At 44.8% G+C, this 14,486-nt stretch overlaps 2 protein-coding genes across 5 annotated transcripts in view; one reads left to right on the plus strand and one right to left on the minus strand.

Moving 5' to 3' along the window:
* Positions 1 to 984: 984 nt before the first annotated feature.
* On the minus strand, positions 985 to 5,462 carry FAM72A (family with sequence similarity 72 member A). Its single transcript, XM_055728303.1, has 4 exons — positions 5,202 to 5,462; positions 4,100 to 4,177; positions 2,875 to 2,999; positions 985 to 1,947 (listed from the first exon to the last, which is right to left on the minus strand). Exons 1-4 carry the CDS (start codon positions 5,351 to 5,353, stop codon positions 1,853 to 1,855), a joined length of 450 nt encoding a protein of 149 aa, XP_055584278.1. The 5' UTR covers positions 5,354 to 5,462; the 3' UTR covers positions 985 to 1,852.
* A 385-nt stretch (positions 5,463 to 5,847) lies between these two features.
* The window catches only part of SRGAP2 (SLIT-ROBO Rho GTPase activating protein 2), a 110,798-nt gene continuing 102,159 nt past the window's right edge, over positions 5,848 to 14,486 (plus strand). For 2 of the 4 annotated variants that reach the window (XM_055727989.1, XM_055727990.1), the window contains exons 1-2: positions 6,046 to 6,169; positions 6,828 to 7,371. In XM_055727989.1, the coding sequence (XP_055583964.1) occupies positions 7,305 to 7,371 (67 nt within the window). In that variant the 5' untranslated portion in view covers positions 6,046 to 6,169; positions 6,828 to 7,304. Of the gene's footprint in view, positions 5,950 to 6,045; positions 6,170 to 6,827; positions 7,372 to 14,486 lie in introns of those variants that run through there. The other 2 variants (XM_055727988.1, XM_055727991.1) reach the window with 2 other exon arrangements.

Below are 14,486 nucleotides of genomic sequence, written 5' to 3' on the forward strand. Positions count from 1 at the left end.
GAAATTATAGTCCTCTTAACTTCTCTGTGGGAGAAGAGCTCAACAGTCAGCTCTGCCACTACACAGGGCTGGCTCAAAACTGCAAAGGTTATAAATGGCAAGTGTTAAACTTGCAACAAAGCAGAATTACATTATGGGAAATCTATTTGAACTATTGTGCTACTTATAAAAAACCCCAACAATCAAAAGTATTTTTAGCTCATGAATTCTGTTGGAAAGTCTTTGTGTGAGAAAGTCACCTTGCCAGCTTAATACTGTAGCCACAACATGATCAAATTCATGCAGCACAGAAAACTGGCAAAAAATGCAATGTGGTGTTATGGAAGATTTAACTGACTAAACACTTTTAAGACTGAGAAACTGTCAGGTTTGTCAGTGTAAAAAGGAGGTGATGTTTTGGGGGTCTCTAAATCAACATCACAGTAGTAAGAACCTAATTATTCAACTAGTTTAATACAAGATGCTCTTTCATTGTTCTGATTATCATTACACATCCATATTAATTAAAGCCCAGAAGATTATATAGTCCAAAACATCTATTTAATGAGCAGACATAACACAGGAAGTCAAAACAAGACATACACCCACGCATATATATACATACCAATATACATTTAAACAATGCAGAAGAGGTAGTATGTTAATTAAGAAATATATAACATGCAGTAAAAATAATAAGACAATTCAGACCTGCTGTCATTGCACCTCTTCCAAGTATCACAGGAGGCTATAGAATGACTTACTCAGTGTCAATCCAAATTTAAAAATGTACTCTGTTCTCTTATATGATTGTACCTTGAATTTTCTAAAGGTGATCCTTCAGGTGACTTGCTGAAGGGGACAGTATTTAGTTCATAAGTTAAATACCATGGCTGTAACAATTTGGATAATAAGCTTTGAATCCTTTAGTTCTTACAAGAACCAGATTGTGTGCGCTTCAGAACATAAGGTTAGGCATGAACACCAAATATTTAACCTGATCTCTTTTCTTTTTCTTTCTCTATAAAGACTCAATCAGATGACAGATTTCTGCTTTGGAGGGATGCCTACCCTAGAAGACGAAAAAAATAACACTTAAAACTGGATGGATTTGATTGTTGACCTTAAGAAAAACTCCAGTGTAGTCTTGAAGTTCTATTAGACATTAAGTATATGTAGCAATTACTGAGGTTTTATTAGAGGGGGGGAAAAAAAATGAGCTTGATCTCAGAAACATGATCCTAAAAGTACAGAAAGATGAGATGGAAAAGCTGTGCAAGATAGCTTCCCAGTCCGCATTCAGGAGCATCCTAGCATGCCTCAGATGCCCAGAGAACAAGCTGCTAAAAGCAGAAGAGCCAGATCATAGAGCCAAAGGTCCAATACTTTAAGCCACTTATTCAGCAACTCTGTATACTCAGAATAGAAGCCCGGGACAATGATCCGTCCGACCACAAAAGCAGAGCTCTTTCAGAACTTTGTCGATCAGCCTGATTATTAAGATTTTTAAGCTGTACTTACAGCAACTGAAAGACTCTGTGAATAATGTTTTAGGAAAGAAGAAAAAATACAGTTGAGAAGGATTATCAACTGTAAAAAAACAAAACAGACCTAGGTCTCAGTAAATGCACCTTCCATCTGCATTTCTAGGTCTAATCAAGGCATGTCTTTACTCAGAAGATACACGCTAGGCAGAATCAAGAGTCTGTGGAAGGCTACAGTGAGAGAGGAAGCCGATACCTTCCTTTTTAGGATTGTTTTCCAGATTTCCTGGTTTCCTATATTGTTTAAACTCTGATGGGCCAGCAGGAACAAAAAAATCCAAACCAAACAGCAATATAATGAAGATACTGTAGTAGATTGTAGATAACATTTATCTGATATACTCCTCCTCAGAGATGCAGGACGTATCTTCATCTGTGCTTTCCTCCAAATCCGGCAAGTTGCCCCAAAGCAATACATTTACACCTGGTGGGAAGGAAGTAAGAAGACGGGGGGGGGGGCGGGGGGGGGAAAGAAAAAGTATTTTTGGATTGCGACCTTATTTTTAAGTTGCACGACTGTCTATTTTCGGAGAAAATAACTACTCTAGTAATTGAAAAACCTGGTAAGTCATGTTCGTGATATATTTAGCTAGATGCTTTCCTAGTGTCTTCCAAAGTGATCTTGTGAGTGGTGGTATTTACAGCATCACTCAAAGAATAAGTCCCTGCTCACAGATGTATTTCTACAGCTAATTCCTGTAGCTATTGATAATCCCCTCATGGCTGACTTATTTTTAAATGCATTGATGTGAGACACAGGTGACACTGAAAGGCTTAGACAATAAGTTACTCCCATCTGCAAGGAGGAGATATGATTTGTCAGAATGCTATGCATTCCTGAGGACTCAAGGCAAATTATGCTAGACACTTGGCATCCAAACAACACCTAGCTGAAGAAACTAGCTAGCACGAGCTCTAACTTCAGCTTGAGCTAATGAGGACTCAGTTATATAGGGTCAAAGTGACAACATGACTCACCCAAAAAGAGTGCCCATTGGACAGCTGCCTAATAGCCCCGTAAAGCTATACATACCGCTATAAATAGCAGCTGGTAGCTGTGTTTATACTAGTTATAATATTGCTTCAGAAAATCCTGACTTCTGCCCAGAAAAGGGGGTAGGTTAAGCTTTCTGATGAAGCTAAATTTCCACTTAGAAATTTTCATTTACAAAGTAGCTACAACTACCTCCCCCAAAGTAGTTTGCTAGATTAGCAATACAGTAACGCTTGCCTTATTCCTCCATATGTTACACTCCCTCCATATGCTTTAACTATATCGAGATGCCTCATTAGAAGGTGCACTTAGGATTAAAGATTTTAGGGAAGAGAAGGAAACATATGTGTTCCTTACCAGAAGGGTCTAGTCTGTTGATGCCGAAGACGGCTTGGCTATGAAACATCCAGAAGTGGCCATTATTACAGGACAGCAGGCAAGGTTTGCAGGGAGAAATCACATGATAACCGACAATGTTACCACTAGAAAGACAAGTGAAATCATGAGCGACACAAATGTCTGATGAGAAGATAGATGTTGTTGGCTTTTCCAGCTCAAACTAATGTTAAATAGCCACAGTACCAGACCATTATGTAAATTTTCATAAAGTTAAGGGAACATAGTTAAACAAGCATCTTACGTATTCAGGGAACATCTGTCAGGAGTTCAGAATATCTAAGTTTTAGATCTTTGGCATAGAGAACCATTTAGTAACCTAAATTGTGTAATCCAGATTAGTTTACATACCAACAAATGGTGGTGGAATTTTTTTTATTTTTTTATTTGGAAAGCCAGTGATTCCATTGGAATCAACATAGAAGTTCATCACGCACACAAAATCCATCTGTACAGAAGCACTGTGCACAGGAGAGTATCAGTAGTAGGAGTAATGAGACAGAGACTATCAAAGCCTTGTCTACTCTCCTAGGCTGAAACCTCAAACAACCATCTTTCTACTTCTCAGTTGTGCACTCTGGTGAGATACTTGTTTCTCCTGTTTAAAAAATAAAATACTGTGCTCCTATCACAGCCCCCCATCGCTTAAACTTGAACAAGGTAAAAGTCTTGCTTATGAAGCTGAAAGGATCATCTCAGATAACTGTGAGTTATTTGAGACTTGTTGTTTTTACTCTTAAATATCAGGCACTAATAAAGAGGATAAAAGAACTCCAAGAACTTTAGTGACAGCATGTTCCATCTGCTAGCAACAACTAGATCTGCCAAGAGGATGTTCTATTAATTAGAATATGAGTAACTACTTCTTACTGCGGCCTTATTCACACAATTATCTCAGTGTTGAAGCAGACATTTAATCAGGCAGGTGGCACGCAAGCCTTCCCATATACTCAGACTACTGACAAGGTTGTCACATTTCCACTTGGGACTTGCACAGAAATAGACTGGCAGCCATGCCCAGAAGTAGTGGGCTGAGTTTCTATCAAGCAGCATTAAATTTGAAATACAGTATGCAATCTGTTCATTCATCCCTTAACTCTTGCACTGCAGTAGTCTACAGTGAGAAGATGAAACAGTATTGCAGCGTGCTGGAGGAGGCGTTAGTGTCACGGAATGGCATTCTTACCACTTTAAACACGCGATGTTCTTCAGTTTGCATTTGCAGATTTCGGTAAAATAGCAGGTTCCAATGAAATCAACAGTACTAGATAGGAAGAAAGTGAAAATACTGAATTTAGATGCAGCTATGACTACAACTGTACTGTATTGATAATACAGGTCTGAAGTCACAGCAAAGCGATGTTACCACTGCAGTCTGCTGTGTTGGTTTGTTTTGTTTTTAAACTCTCCCAAGACCACACAGTTCCGTTTTCCTATCAGCTACCAGCCACACTCATATGGAAACAGAGACCCATATGACGTTACATGACAGTATCTCTAGTCCTCTCAAATCAGGCCAGAAAATGCCACTTCTCTGAGCACTCACCATCACTCGCACACTCGGGGCTGGCTGCTGGCAGCGTGGCCCTATCAGTCAGAAATCTGATCACAGCCGTCACCATAGTTCCTGGTGAATCTCAGCTAAGACTACAGAACGATAGCTTAAAGGCTAGGCCATTTAAAACCAAACCTTTGATTTCTTATCTCCTTTTTAACCCTTCTTATTAACATGTTATTTTGCAATCTTACTTCCTTAGTATTCAAATATTGCAATGGGAAAGCAACACACAGCCGACGTGGAGGGGAGTCATTCTGGAACCTGCGCAAGAGCAGGTTTGTTCTGTTTGCAGGCATTTATTTCCAGTTCTAACCTTTGCTTAAGGAAGGAGCTGGAGGAACTCCCCGTGGCTTCCCGGGCCTACGTCTTCCCCACGAACAGATTAAATTAGACTTTTTATTTACTAGACAAGGGCCAGCCTCGCTGCCCCAGGGCTGAAGGCGAGCCCTGTGGAACTGGAAATGGAGGAAGGGCTTGAATGGCGTGCTGCGAGGCCGCTCTCCCGGTGACAGCGGATTATGCCACTGATCCCCCGGGATCGCGGGGGGCGTAGGCCGCAGTCCTGGCGGTAGGTCGCAGCCCCCCGGGGGTAGGGCACAGCCCCCCGGGGGTGCCAGCCTGCAGCTCCCGGCCGGCCATGCGGGGCCTCGGGGCCGTGGTCGTGCCCCACCAGAGGGATCCGTGGGGTCCAGCCGTCCCCCGCCCCCCCTCGCGCCGGCCCGGCGCTTACCCCGAAGGCGGGATGTCGGTGGAGTAGAGGTCGGTGTCGGTGTCCGCCAGCAGAACGGCCTTCATCCCCCGCGAGCTCAGCACCTGCTGGCAGAAGCGGCAGCACAGCACGGCCACGCACCGGTCCTCGAAGGTGCAGCTGCTGGCCGACATGGCGGGCGGGCACCGCCGGGCCGGGCCAGGCCCCGCCGCTCCGATCCCGTCCCGTCCCGTCCCGTCCCGGAGCCGTCAACAGCCACGCTCCCACCTGTCAGTTTGAATTCCCGACCTCAGTCTCCCATTGGGCGCGGAAAGCCCCGCCCCCCAACCTGATTAGTGGAAATCAGTGGCGGGGCCCACCCTATCGTTGCAAGCCGTTGGAGGAGACAGGTGGCACCACCCCTACCGCCTGGCTATTGGTGGAGAGGCACGCCCTGCCTCGCTCCCATTGGCGGTCTCTTTGCATGACTCGCCCCGCCCCTGCGCTGTCCTTGGGGCGGAGGCTCAGGCGCTCCGCCGGGCTCCGCCCACCCCGTCCTGGCGGGGCGGTGCAAAGGGTGCCAGGCGGCGGGAAGGGGGGTGGGCCCAGCGGAGGAATGTAGCCACCTAATTGGCCGCGGCGCCCGTCGCTCCGGCTCAGTGCTCTCCGCTGACTGGGCGGGCGGCGCGGCGGGGCGGTGGCGGGCCGGTGAGGGGGACCGGGTGGCGGGCAGCAGCGGCCGGAGGACGCCCGGCTGCGGGAGGCGGGGAGGCGGCTCCGCAGCGCCCAGGTAATCGCCCCGCCCGGCCGCTGGGCCCCCTCCCCTCCTCTGCCAGCCCGCCGAGGGGCCGCGGGCTGCCCCCGCCGCCTCCCCCCAGTCTCCCCTCAGCGCGGCCCTGAGGCGGGGCGCGGGGCCGCGTCCCTCAGCCCCGGCCCCCCCCGGGACCCCCCCACGCTTCCTCTCTCCGCCGCCCTCATTGTTCTTCCCGGGCGGGATGCGGATCCGGCGGGTGCCGTGTTTATTTATTTCTTCCTTCCATAGGCGCATCTTCCGCGGGGGCTGCAGCCTGACCCCCTCCCGCTCCTGAAAATAAGGGGGAAAAAATTTTAACAAATAAATAGGGAAGACGGGAGAAAAGTTGTGTCCCGCCGGCGGGCGGGTTCCCCTCCGCCCCGCACATGCCGCGCTGCGGCGCCCCGCGCCGGCTCCGACCCCCGCACCGGCCCTGGGGCCGCTGGAGGAAGCCGGGATACCGGCAGCCCCCAAGGGCCGGAGCTGCCGGGGGAGCAGCCGCGGAGGGGGCCGCCCTGGCGTGCGGGAGCCGCGGGGCTGGGGCGGGTCTGCGGCGGGAGATGCTGTGTGCAGCCCCCGCCGTGCCGCCCCTCCGGGGAAGCGCTTTCCCCCTCCTAGGCTGGCTCCCCGGGGGACCCCGCTTTCCCCCTGAGCCCCTTCTGCCCCCCCCTTGGGGCTGGCCGCCGTGTAGGCGTCTTCCCTGGGTTACCTGGTCGGGCTGCATTTCTAACCTCACGCTGCTGCTTAAAGGACAATTTGCAATGTCAGGGCAGCTTTTCTTGCCATCACAAATTTTTGGCAGCGCGTCTTGTGCCTGCTGGCTGCAAGCTGTAATTTTCTAAATATATATATATATATTTCTTTTGTATTTGCAGGCAAACAAACCAAAGAAAACGGCTTCTTGTCCTCCGTTCCTGCTCGCGTTTGGGATTTGATTTGCATCATCTCTGAGCCCATTTAGAAGAAAAAAAAAAAAAAAGGCAAACCAAACCCACACAAAACATGTTGTGCGGAAGGACTTCCACTCCCTGGCTGTGCTATTAACGTTAGCAATCAGGAAGAGCCTTTGGGGGCTGCAGGATCTCGCTAGTCTGATGCTGCTGCTAAAGGTTTTGGTGCAGGGAGACAAAACTGCTGCCTCTTCCATCCACTGATATCTTAACATCTGCATTTTGCTGCTGCTGCGCGCCGTCTCACACCCTCTCTCCATGGACTGATTTTTTTTTTTTCCCTTTTTGTGGGGGGAAGGACAAGCAAGAAATCAAGGCATTGCATTGAGAGGAGAGAAATTGCATTTATATCTTGTGTTCTGGTGGATCTGTTTTGAGGTTAATCTTTTTGGAAGAGAAAACATGACGTCGCCAGCAAAATTCAAAAAGGATAAGGAGATCATAGCTGAATATGACACTCAAGTTAAAGGTAGGAATGGTTTTATTATCATCTCTTCGCTATTGCAGTCCTGACTTGCAATTGTAGGAGTTTGCAGTGGATGTTTGGGTGGGGAAGGGGGAAATCATTTGCAGATTGCCTGGAATTTGCAGGGCTTTTTCATAATACAATGCTGGATCGGGTTTGCAATGCTTTTTCTTGTCCCTATGGGATAGGTTCCTGCTATGGTTATTGCCTTTTTAAGGTATCACGGTAAGGGGTTTTTTTATGGAATATAACAAATTTTTGAGTTCTGAGAGATCCATATTCTTCTGTCTGCTGTTCTAAAACATGGCTCTGCATTTGAAATATGAGAGCCAGTTAATTGCTTTTTAATCCTCCTCCTATCAAGGGAATCTTTTTAAAAATCTGTGTAGTGTCAGAGGAGCATATTTCCACTGGTAGTAACGGGGACCATGCTGAGGGTCCCTGTAAAGCTGTTTGTGCTAGAAAGTTCCATTATTCGGGATTTTGCTCTTGGTGAGTCTGTAATGTTACTGTCTGGTTTTTCTTAGTGTGCTCTTGAGTGTAACACCTTAAGGTTGCAGTGTGTGTGCGTGTATATGCACACATATATGCATACATATAGAAATGAATATAACTAATGCATCAGTGTTATTCCCATTATCATAAGGAAGGCAATAAGGAGTCAGAGGCATATTTGCAATGATTGTGCAAGTCTTCTGCAAAATTCAGTTGGCTGGGTTTCAGGCTATCATGTGCCCTAGGTAGAAAAAAAAAAAGGTGAAATGTCTACTTGGCTTCTTATTTTCAAGATAATGTGTATTTGAAAGAATAATTATGGCATGTGTATGGCTTGCTATCGCTGTTAAGAAGTTACAAGATTTAGTGATTTATCTAATTGGTTAAAACTTGCTTGGTATGCTCCTAGCACACAGGAAAGATGGCCTGTGGGCAGGGTTGATTGAGTTGAATCAATGTGATTTAAAAAAATGTGATTTAAATCGGGATAGGAAACCTAGATTAAAACTGCCAATTAAAATATTCTTTTACAATTAGGTACGTAATAATTTTTCCTACTGGGGAGTGGGGGGGGAGGGGGCAGCTGGCTGGTTGCAAATCATTAAAACATGTCCTACAAGATGCGTGTCCTACACTGACCCTAGTACTCTGTACCTAGAAGTAGTTTTGACATATATGTGAAAAATGCTTACCTGAGCAAATATAAAGCTGAGTAAGAGTTTATTCTGTTTTTTTATTATTATTTTCATGTTCTTAAAGTTAAAAATGGAGAAGAGCATGTTTCTTTCTTACTAGTGTAGTTTCTATTCCTGTTTTCTAGCTGTCTTTGGAAATGGGAATTGAAGCCAGTGTAAAATTAGAGGCCTATATGTTCTTTTATTATTTACCCCATCAAAATGTGTGTGATAGATACAAGCTTGTAGTCACAATATTTGTGAATTGGACTCAATAATAAGAAACAAGGCTTTAGAATTAGTAAAGTGCATCTTCTCATCTCCCAGGTTTTTTACGCATTAGAAAAGAAAAAAAATCTTTCCCTTCCTTTTCAAAAAAAGAGACCAACAAGATGTGTAGAATGGAAATGAGCCTTCCCTGTGTGCAGAGACCATGACTGCCAAAACTCAGTTCATCTCTTGCGGTATTTGTGCAGAGACCTGTCAATTAGCCTGTAAATGTGGTCTCAAAAGTGAGTTGTTGTAGTGTCATACAGATTTCTTTTGCTTTTTGCCTTATAAAATGTGCCTATTTTAAATATGTGAGGTTAAGAAGACTGGAAGTATGTAAACGGATGACGAGGAGCTGGGGAAAGGGGTTTCCTTCCTGGATTAGTGGCAAGGGCAGCTATGAGTTTGTTTGGGATGTTCATCCCTCTTGCAGTTCAGCTTTCCCTGCGCAGGGGACTCCAGAAGTGGTTAATGGGAGGTGCTGATCCATCTCCTGCTCTTCCCTTGAGAGAGAGGTGAAGGTGGGCCAAAATACACGTGACAGTATGGTAACAATCTCCATCACCTCACTTGTTTCGAAGTACAGAGGAGAGCTTCCTTTACCCCTCTTTCTTCAGCCTTTCACAGGCTGCTTTGACAACAGGGATCATCATCCCCCTGCTTTTCAGGTCTGGGGGGAGACTTTGAAGTTATACGCTCCTCTTAAAATTTCATGAACCTTGCTTTACATTTTATAGACACCTCTGTTCCGAGTTGGATGGTGATTTGGCTCTATAGGGAAGCTATCATGAGTGGTAAAACCTCGTGCCTCTGTAATTCCAGAGATGCGCTGGTGTCTCTGTAACAGTGGGAAGATGAGGTGGTACTAAAGACATGCTTAAATCCGAAAGTGTAGTGCTGCCTAGTCATTAAACTTACCATGGTCCTTGCATAAAAATTTTGGTGTCCTGATCAAATTCTGTCTTCAGCTGCGGGAACAGTGTAGAAATGGTGTTAACTCTGATCATGGGTTGTTTGCTATCTTTTCTGTTGTGAAATGATGCCATGAAGCAGTCGCTGTGGGAGTGAGATGAATCAGGTGTTGGCATGCTACAGAAATTGTCAGGTATCAGCTCTTCCTCAGATGAAGAAACTCTGGTATTTTTACTGGCATTTCAAAACTGACTGTGTTTCCCCCCCCTCCCCCCTACACTCCGTACTGGCTGTGGGTTGGAAACCGTGTTTGGTGGCTTCGTTTAAAACCATTAATCCACAAACATGTACTTAAGCACTTTATTACTAATAGAAAGTTGAAGCTTTGTTTAAAAATTTATTAGTCTTAAGTTGTTAACCAAACTATTCTTTAAACAGTTTCTGATTATGGTTAATAGGTCATTGTTATGCAAAACTTCTTATTTTCTGTTGCTGAATGAACTTGGTAATTTTTCGTCTAAAAGGTGTGTAGGGGTGACAGGGTGTTGATGAGTGAGTGAAACTTTCTGTTCTTCCATGGCTGTGAGCTATGGGTATTTGTTGTCTCCCCAGTTTCTTCTTCCCAGCAGCTGGTTCTTCACCTCTTTTGGGTTGGAGTTAGCTCTTCCCGTGGTTTGTGCATGCAGCTAATGGCAGGGGAAATCAACATTAGGATGAAAAGAGTTTCTGAAGATGGAGACTATTTACCTCTTATACATCAAACCTACCGTGCAGTGGTCAGGGGACGTGGAGGGAGAGATGTGTTTCTTCCTAATGACTTGTGCAGCGTGGTTGAGGACAAGCTCTGCAGCCTGTAGGTACTGGTGCAGTGCATCCATCCTCGGAGGCTGCTGGAACCAGGCTGCATATGGCCTTGAGTTACTTGGTCTGACCTTACAGCTGACTGCCAGAGATGGGGCTGGATGACCTCCTGAGCTCCCTCCCAACCTGAATTGTCCAGTGATCCCATGGCTCCTAGTATTTGGAGGTTCAACTACCAAGTTTCTGCCTTCTGCAGAAGTGAATTAACCAGCAGAGGTCCAAACAGGGTGGCTTTCCTCAACAACTGCATTGACCTTGAGTCTTTTGCCTGTAGGTGATGCAAGCAAAATCTGCATTGTGTTCTGTTCCATGGCTGTGCTCTCTGCGCTTCGATGTTTCACGCTGTTGGTGAGGAGAGGTTGCCAGTGTTAGTGGGCTCTTCTTGCAAGACTTGTTGAGTGCCTCTCTTTGAGGAAACTCTGAAATGGCTGCGTGTCATGCGGTAGGAATTCTCCTGACAAGATGACATGGGGTCAGCAGGGGAGGGAAGTGCTGCTTTGATACGTTTCTGTACCATGTGCTCACAAAGATTATGAGTTCTGTGAAGCTGGAAAGTGAGATTCTGTGGTCTCCATATGGAGCCTTTGATATCTCAAGCTCATCCCCTTGTCTGGATTGTCTCTCCCAATTCCTTTGTGCAAGTTGCGGTAAAGCAGAGATAATTAATTTATGCTGTGCAGCGTGTTCCATGTGAGATTTGGATGCTGCCTATCTGCCCGACCAAGGACTGTCAGACCATTTTTTGGTTTAATGTATTAAATTGGAGTGTACATTTGCTGAGGAAAGAAAAGCCAGTGATTTATCTTCTAATTCTTTTTTTTTCTTTCTACTCATGTCCCTTGAGAGCCTTATATTTAATTAGTTTGTATAAAGCTTCAGTAAATAGCTTCGTGGTTCAGGCTACAGAAATTTAATACTGAAATTTTTTACGCAGTGAGGTTTCATAAGCCACTTCTGTCCTTGAGTAGTCTCTAGCAAAGGTTAAAATGTACCTCTTGCAGACCTTGCAGCACAGTCCAAAAAGCGCTAGGAATATGAAAAATAGATGAGGTAATTTATAGCAGGAGCGAGCACAGCACGGAGGTGCTTGCGTGGTTATTTAGCTGAGTGTATCTTGAACTAAGAGAAGACGCCTGATAAGAAGAACTTCAGGCAAATGTCCCAGCTGCCCTCAGATTCAGGCTACTGTAAGGTCTAAAACTTTATTTTTAATCTCCCCTAAATTGCTGATAAATTTCAGATCAATCCCTTTTTCCTCGCTGGGTTGAAGGACTGATAGTGTATTCAATCTGATTGTGACCTTTTGTCTCAAATGCTGCATAAAGATCTTGTTTGCATGGTACATCCTCTGAGCACCCTGAATGGTGGCCGGCAGTTTTTAATCCTGGTAAACCCGTAGGAGTGGTACAGACCTTCTCCGCGTGAAAGATTGCAAAAGTAGCTGTGACTGGGTCAGCAGCTGTAATTTGGAGGGCTGGAAAGGAAGTGTGATGCTTTCGGTGGTGATTTGAAACAGAACTGGCATTTCTCGCCACTGTTGAACGTTTATACATGCAGCACTTGTCTAGAAAGAGGTGTTTGTAGAATTATATTCCGATTTTTAGATCGATGAGTTAAAATCACTGATTTATTTTGTTGCTAAACCTGTGCACCTGGGGATTTTCAGTACTGTTGACATTGCGTATCTATGATTTCTCTTGTATTCTCTTCAGGTCACCAAGCTGGTCACTGCACGCTATGACTGCAGATCCTAGCACCACGTATGTGTGCTTTTGAGAGTTACGGCTGAGCTGTTGGCCACTTCTTTGGCAACGCCTGTTTAATACACCGTGTAAATAGACTTTTCAGCCATGCACCCTGCTGTGGTTGAGTGGAATAGTTTTGAATCTTGAGATTTTGAGTTTGTATGTATTGGATTACCATTTACATTTAAAATGTAAAACTACCTTTTAAGGGGTTTTTACAGTTAATAATTCCTCTCTGCGCATAAGTGATTCCATTTGTTTGCAACAATGACTTGCTCCAAACTCCAGCTATGGAATTGCAGTAGAATCATCTGTTTTTCTGCAGTCCTTGATAGTGCTAATCCCTTGAGTTTTGGAGCTGGATTGGGCCAACGAGGCAGCCTGCTGCCAGAGAGGGGGAAGGGGCTGTTGGGAGACCGGTTTGATGTTACAGCAATAGTTTGTATTTCTTTTTGTCCTATGTACAGTTCTTACTAATGGATTGCTAACGAGGATGGGAAGAGGTGAAAGAATGCAGGGTATTCCTTCTTTCCTCTCCATCTCCAAAATATCTCTGCTGCAGATTCATCACATATTGCAAGGCTAGAGACCAAAGCTGACCAAAAGACTCAGTCCACTTAAGTGTTGCAGTTTCTTCCAAAAGCAGAAGGAATTGCCAGTGTAACTCCAGTAGGGTTTCTATAAAAAGTTTACTAGTGATAGCCAGTTTTCCCTAACTTCCAACTAAGGGAGCCCCACAACATTTTTCCTTAGCTCTAAATGATTTCCTTTCGTGGTAAGGGTACGCATTAGTAACTTTCCCTTTTTCTTTTAGTTAAAAGGCTTGACTTCTCTTTTTATGTTTTTAATGCTTACTAATTTTTGCCCATTTTGGGAATTTACTTGGAAGAATCTACTTGCCTGGTCAACTTCTTCAGCTGTCTTTATGAAGAGTGAAAAATCTAAACCTTTGTTGAGATGGAAAGTATGTTTAAACACATGTTCTTTTGAATAGCTTTTGCTATGCTTTGCACAGTTGATATTCGTTACTTACGACTTTATTTAGTTCATTTTTGTATGACTTTTGCAGATTTCATGCTTTCTCTGAGAATTTCTACAACATCATGGGAGTGCTGGTCTCTGAATATTGTCAACGTTCTGTAGGCGATGGAAGCAAATGCAGAGTTATGGTTTGATTTGCTGAGGGATGAAAAGGTATGGGAGAAAAATGGGAGAAAGGGTCTTGACTTCACAGGAATTCCATCATTAGAGACCATTCTTCATCTCGGCTTTCTCTTTCTTCTTTTCTGTAATATTACAGAAGACAGCACAGGACCTTCTTTTTGTGAAATCTGTAGGTAGTGGTCAGGGAAACTTGAGGTGAGTGTTTAAAGTCAGAAAAGACGCGTGGATATAGAATAACTGTGTCAAGCAAGTTCAGCTGGTATTTCTTCCAAGTAGATGCTGCAAATGGATTTGAATAGTTGAAAATATTAATTTCTTGCCATCAAACTAACTATTTACTGGCGTTAAACTCCAAAGCTTCTGACCCAGTCATTTTGCTTTGAGTTGATACGGTGAGAGCTGTTGCTTGGAAAGAAGTAAGGGGCTGGGAATTAAGGAGGGGGGGGAAATCACTTTCTCTGCAATTATGAATGTAAAAGGGTCATGTGTTTACAAGAGCTAGGGTTATTTGGGAGTGCTGCTTGTACTCTGAAGCAGTGTGGGGATGATGTTAGGATGGCAGTAGGCAGCCTGCGGTGAGCCTAGGAAAGAGTTGGTGACAGGCAGCGTCATGAGGATACCCATGTCGTGAGAAACAAGCCCAGCGTTTGCTGTTCTTTAACCAAGCAAAGCAGCAGAAATAGAAGCAAGTATAAACATAAAATGAGGTGTGTCTGGGTGTAAATCTCAGCTGATACGCCTGGCACAGCCGTGTTTGATCTGGTGTGCACCCTTTTGTATGCTGCAGCATGCTGCACAGAGTAGTGCAGTAAATCTTTGGCATGAACTACAGCAAATTCTCAGAACGTTTGTAGGGTTCCCCCCTCTCCTTTAATGAGTGCTTCTTCTCCAACATTTTCCTTCAAGGTGTTGCTAAATGTGGTGCAAAAGTTTTTAGCTCTGAAGTGTTTTCAGCATGCCACAGAGACAACTTTTGCTTCACATTTATTGCTGTGAA

Source organism: Falco cherrug, chromosome 16 (genome assembly GCF_023634085.1).
Source record: "Falco cherrug isolate bFalChe1 chromosome 16, bFalChe1.pri, whole genome shotgun sequence".
NCBI lineage: Eukaryota > Metazoa > Chordata > Aves > Falconiformes > Falconidae > Falco > Falco cherrug.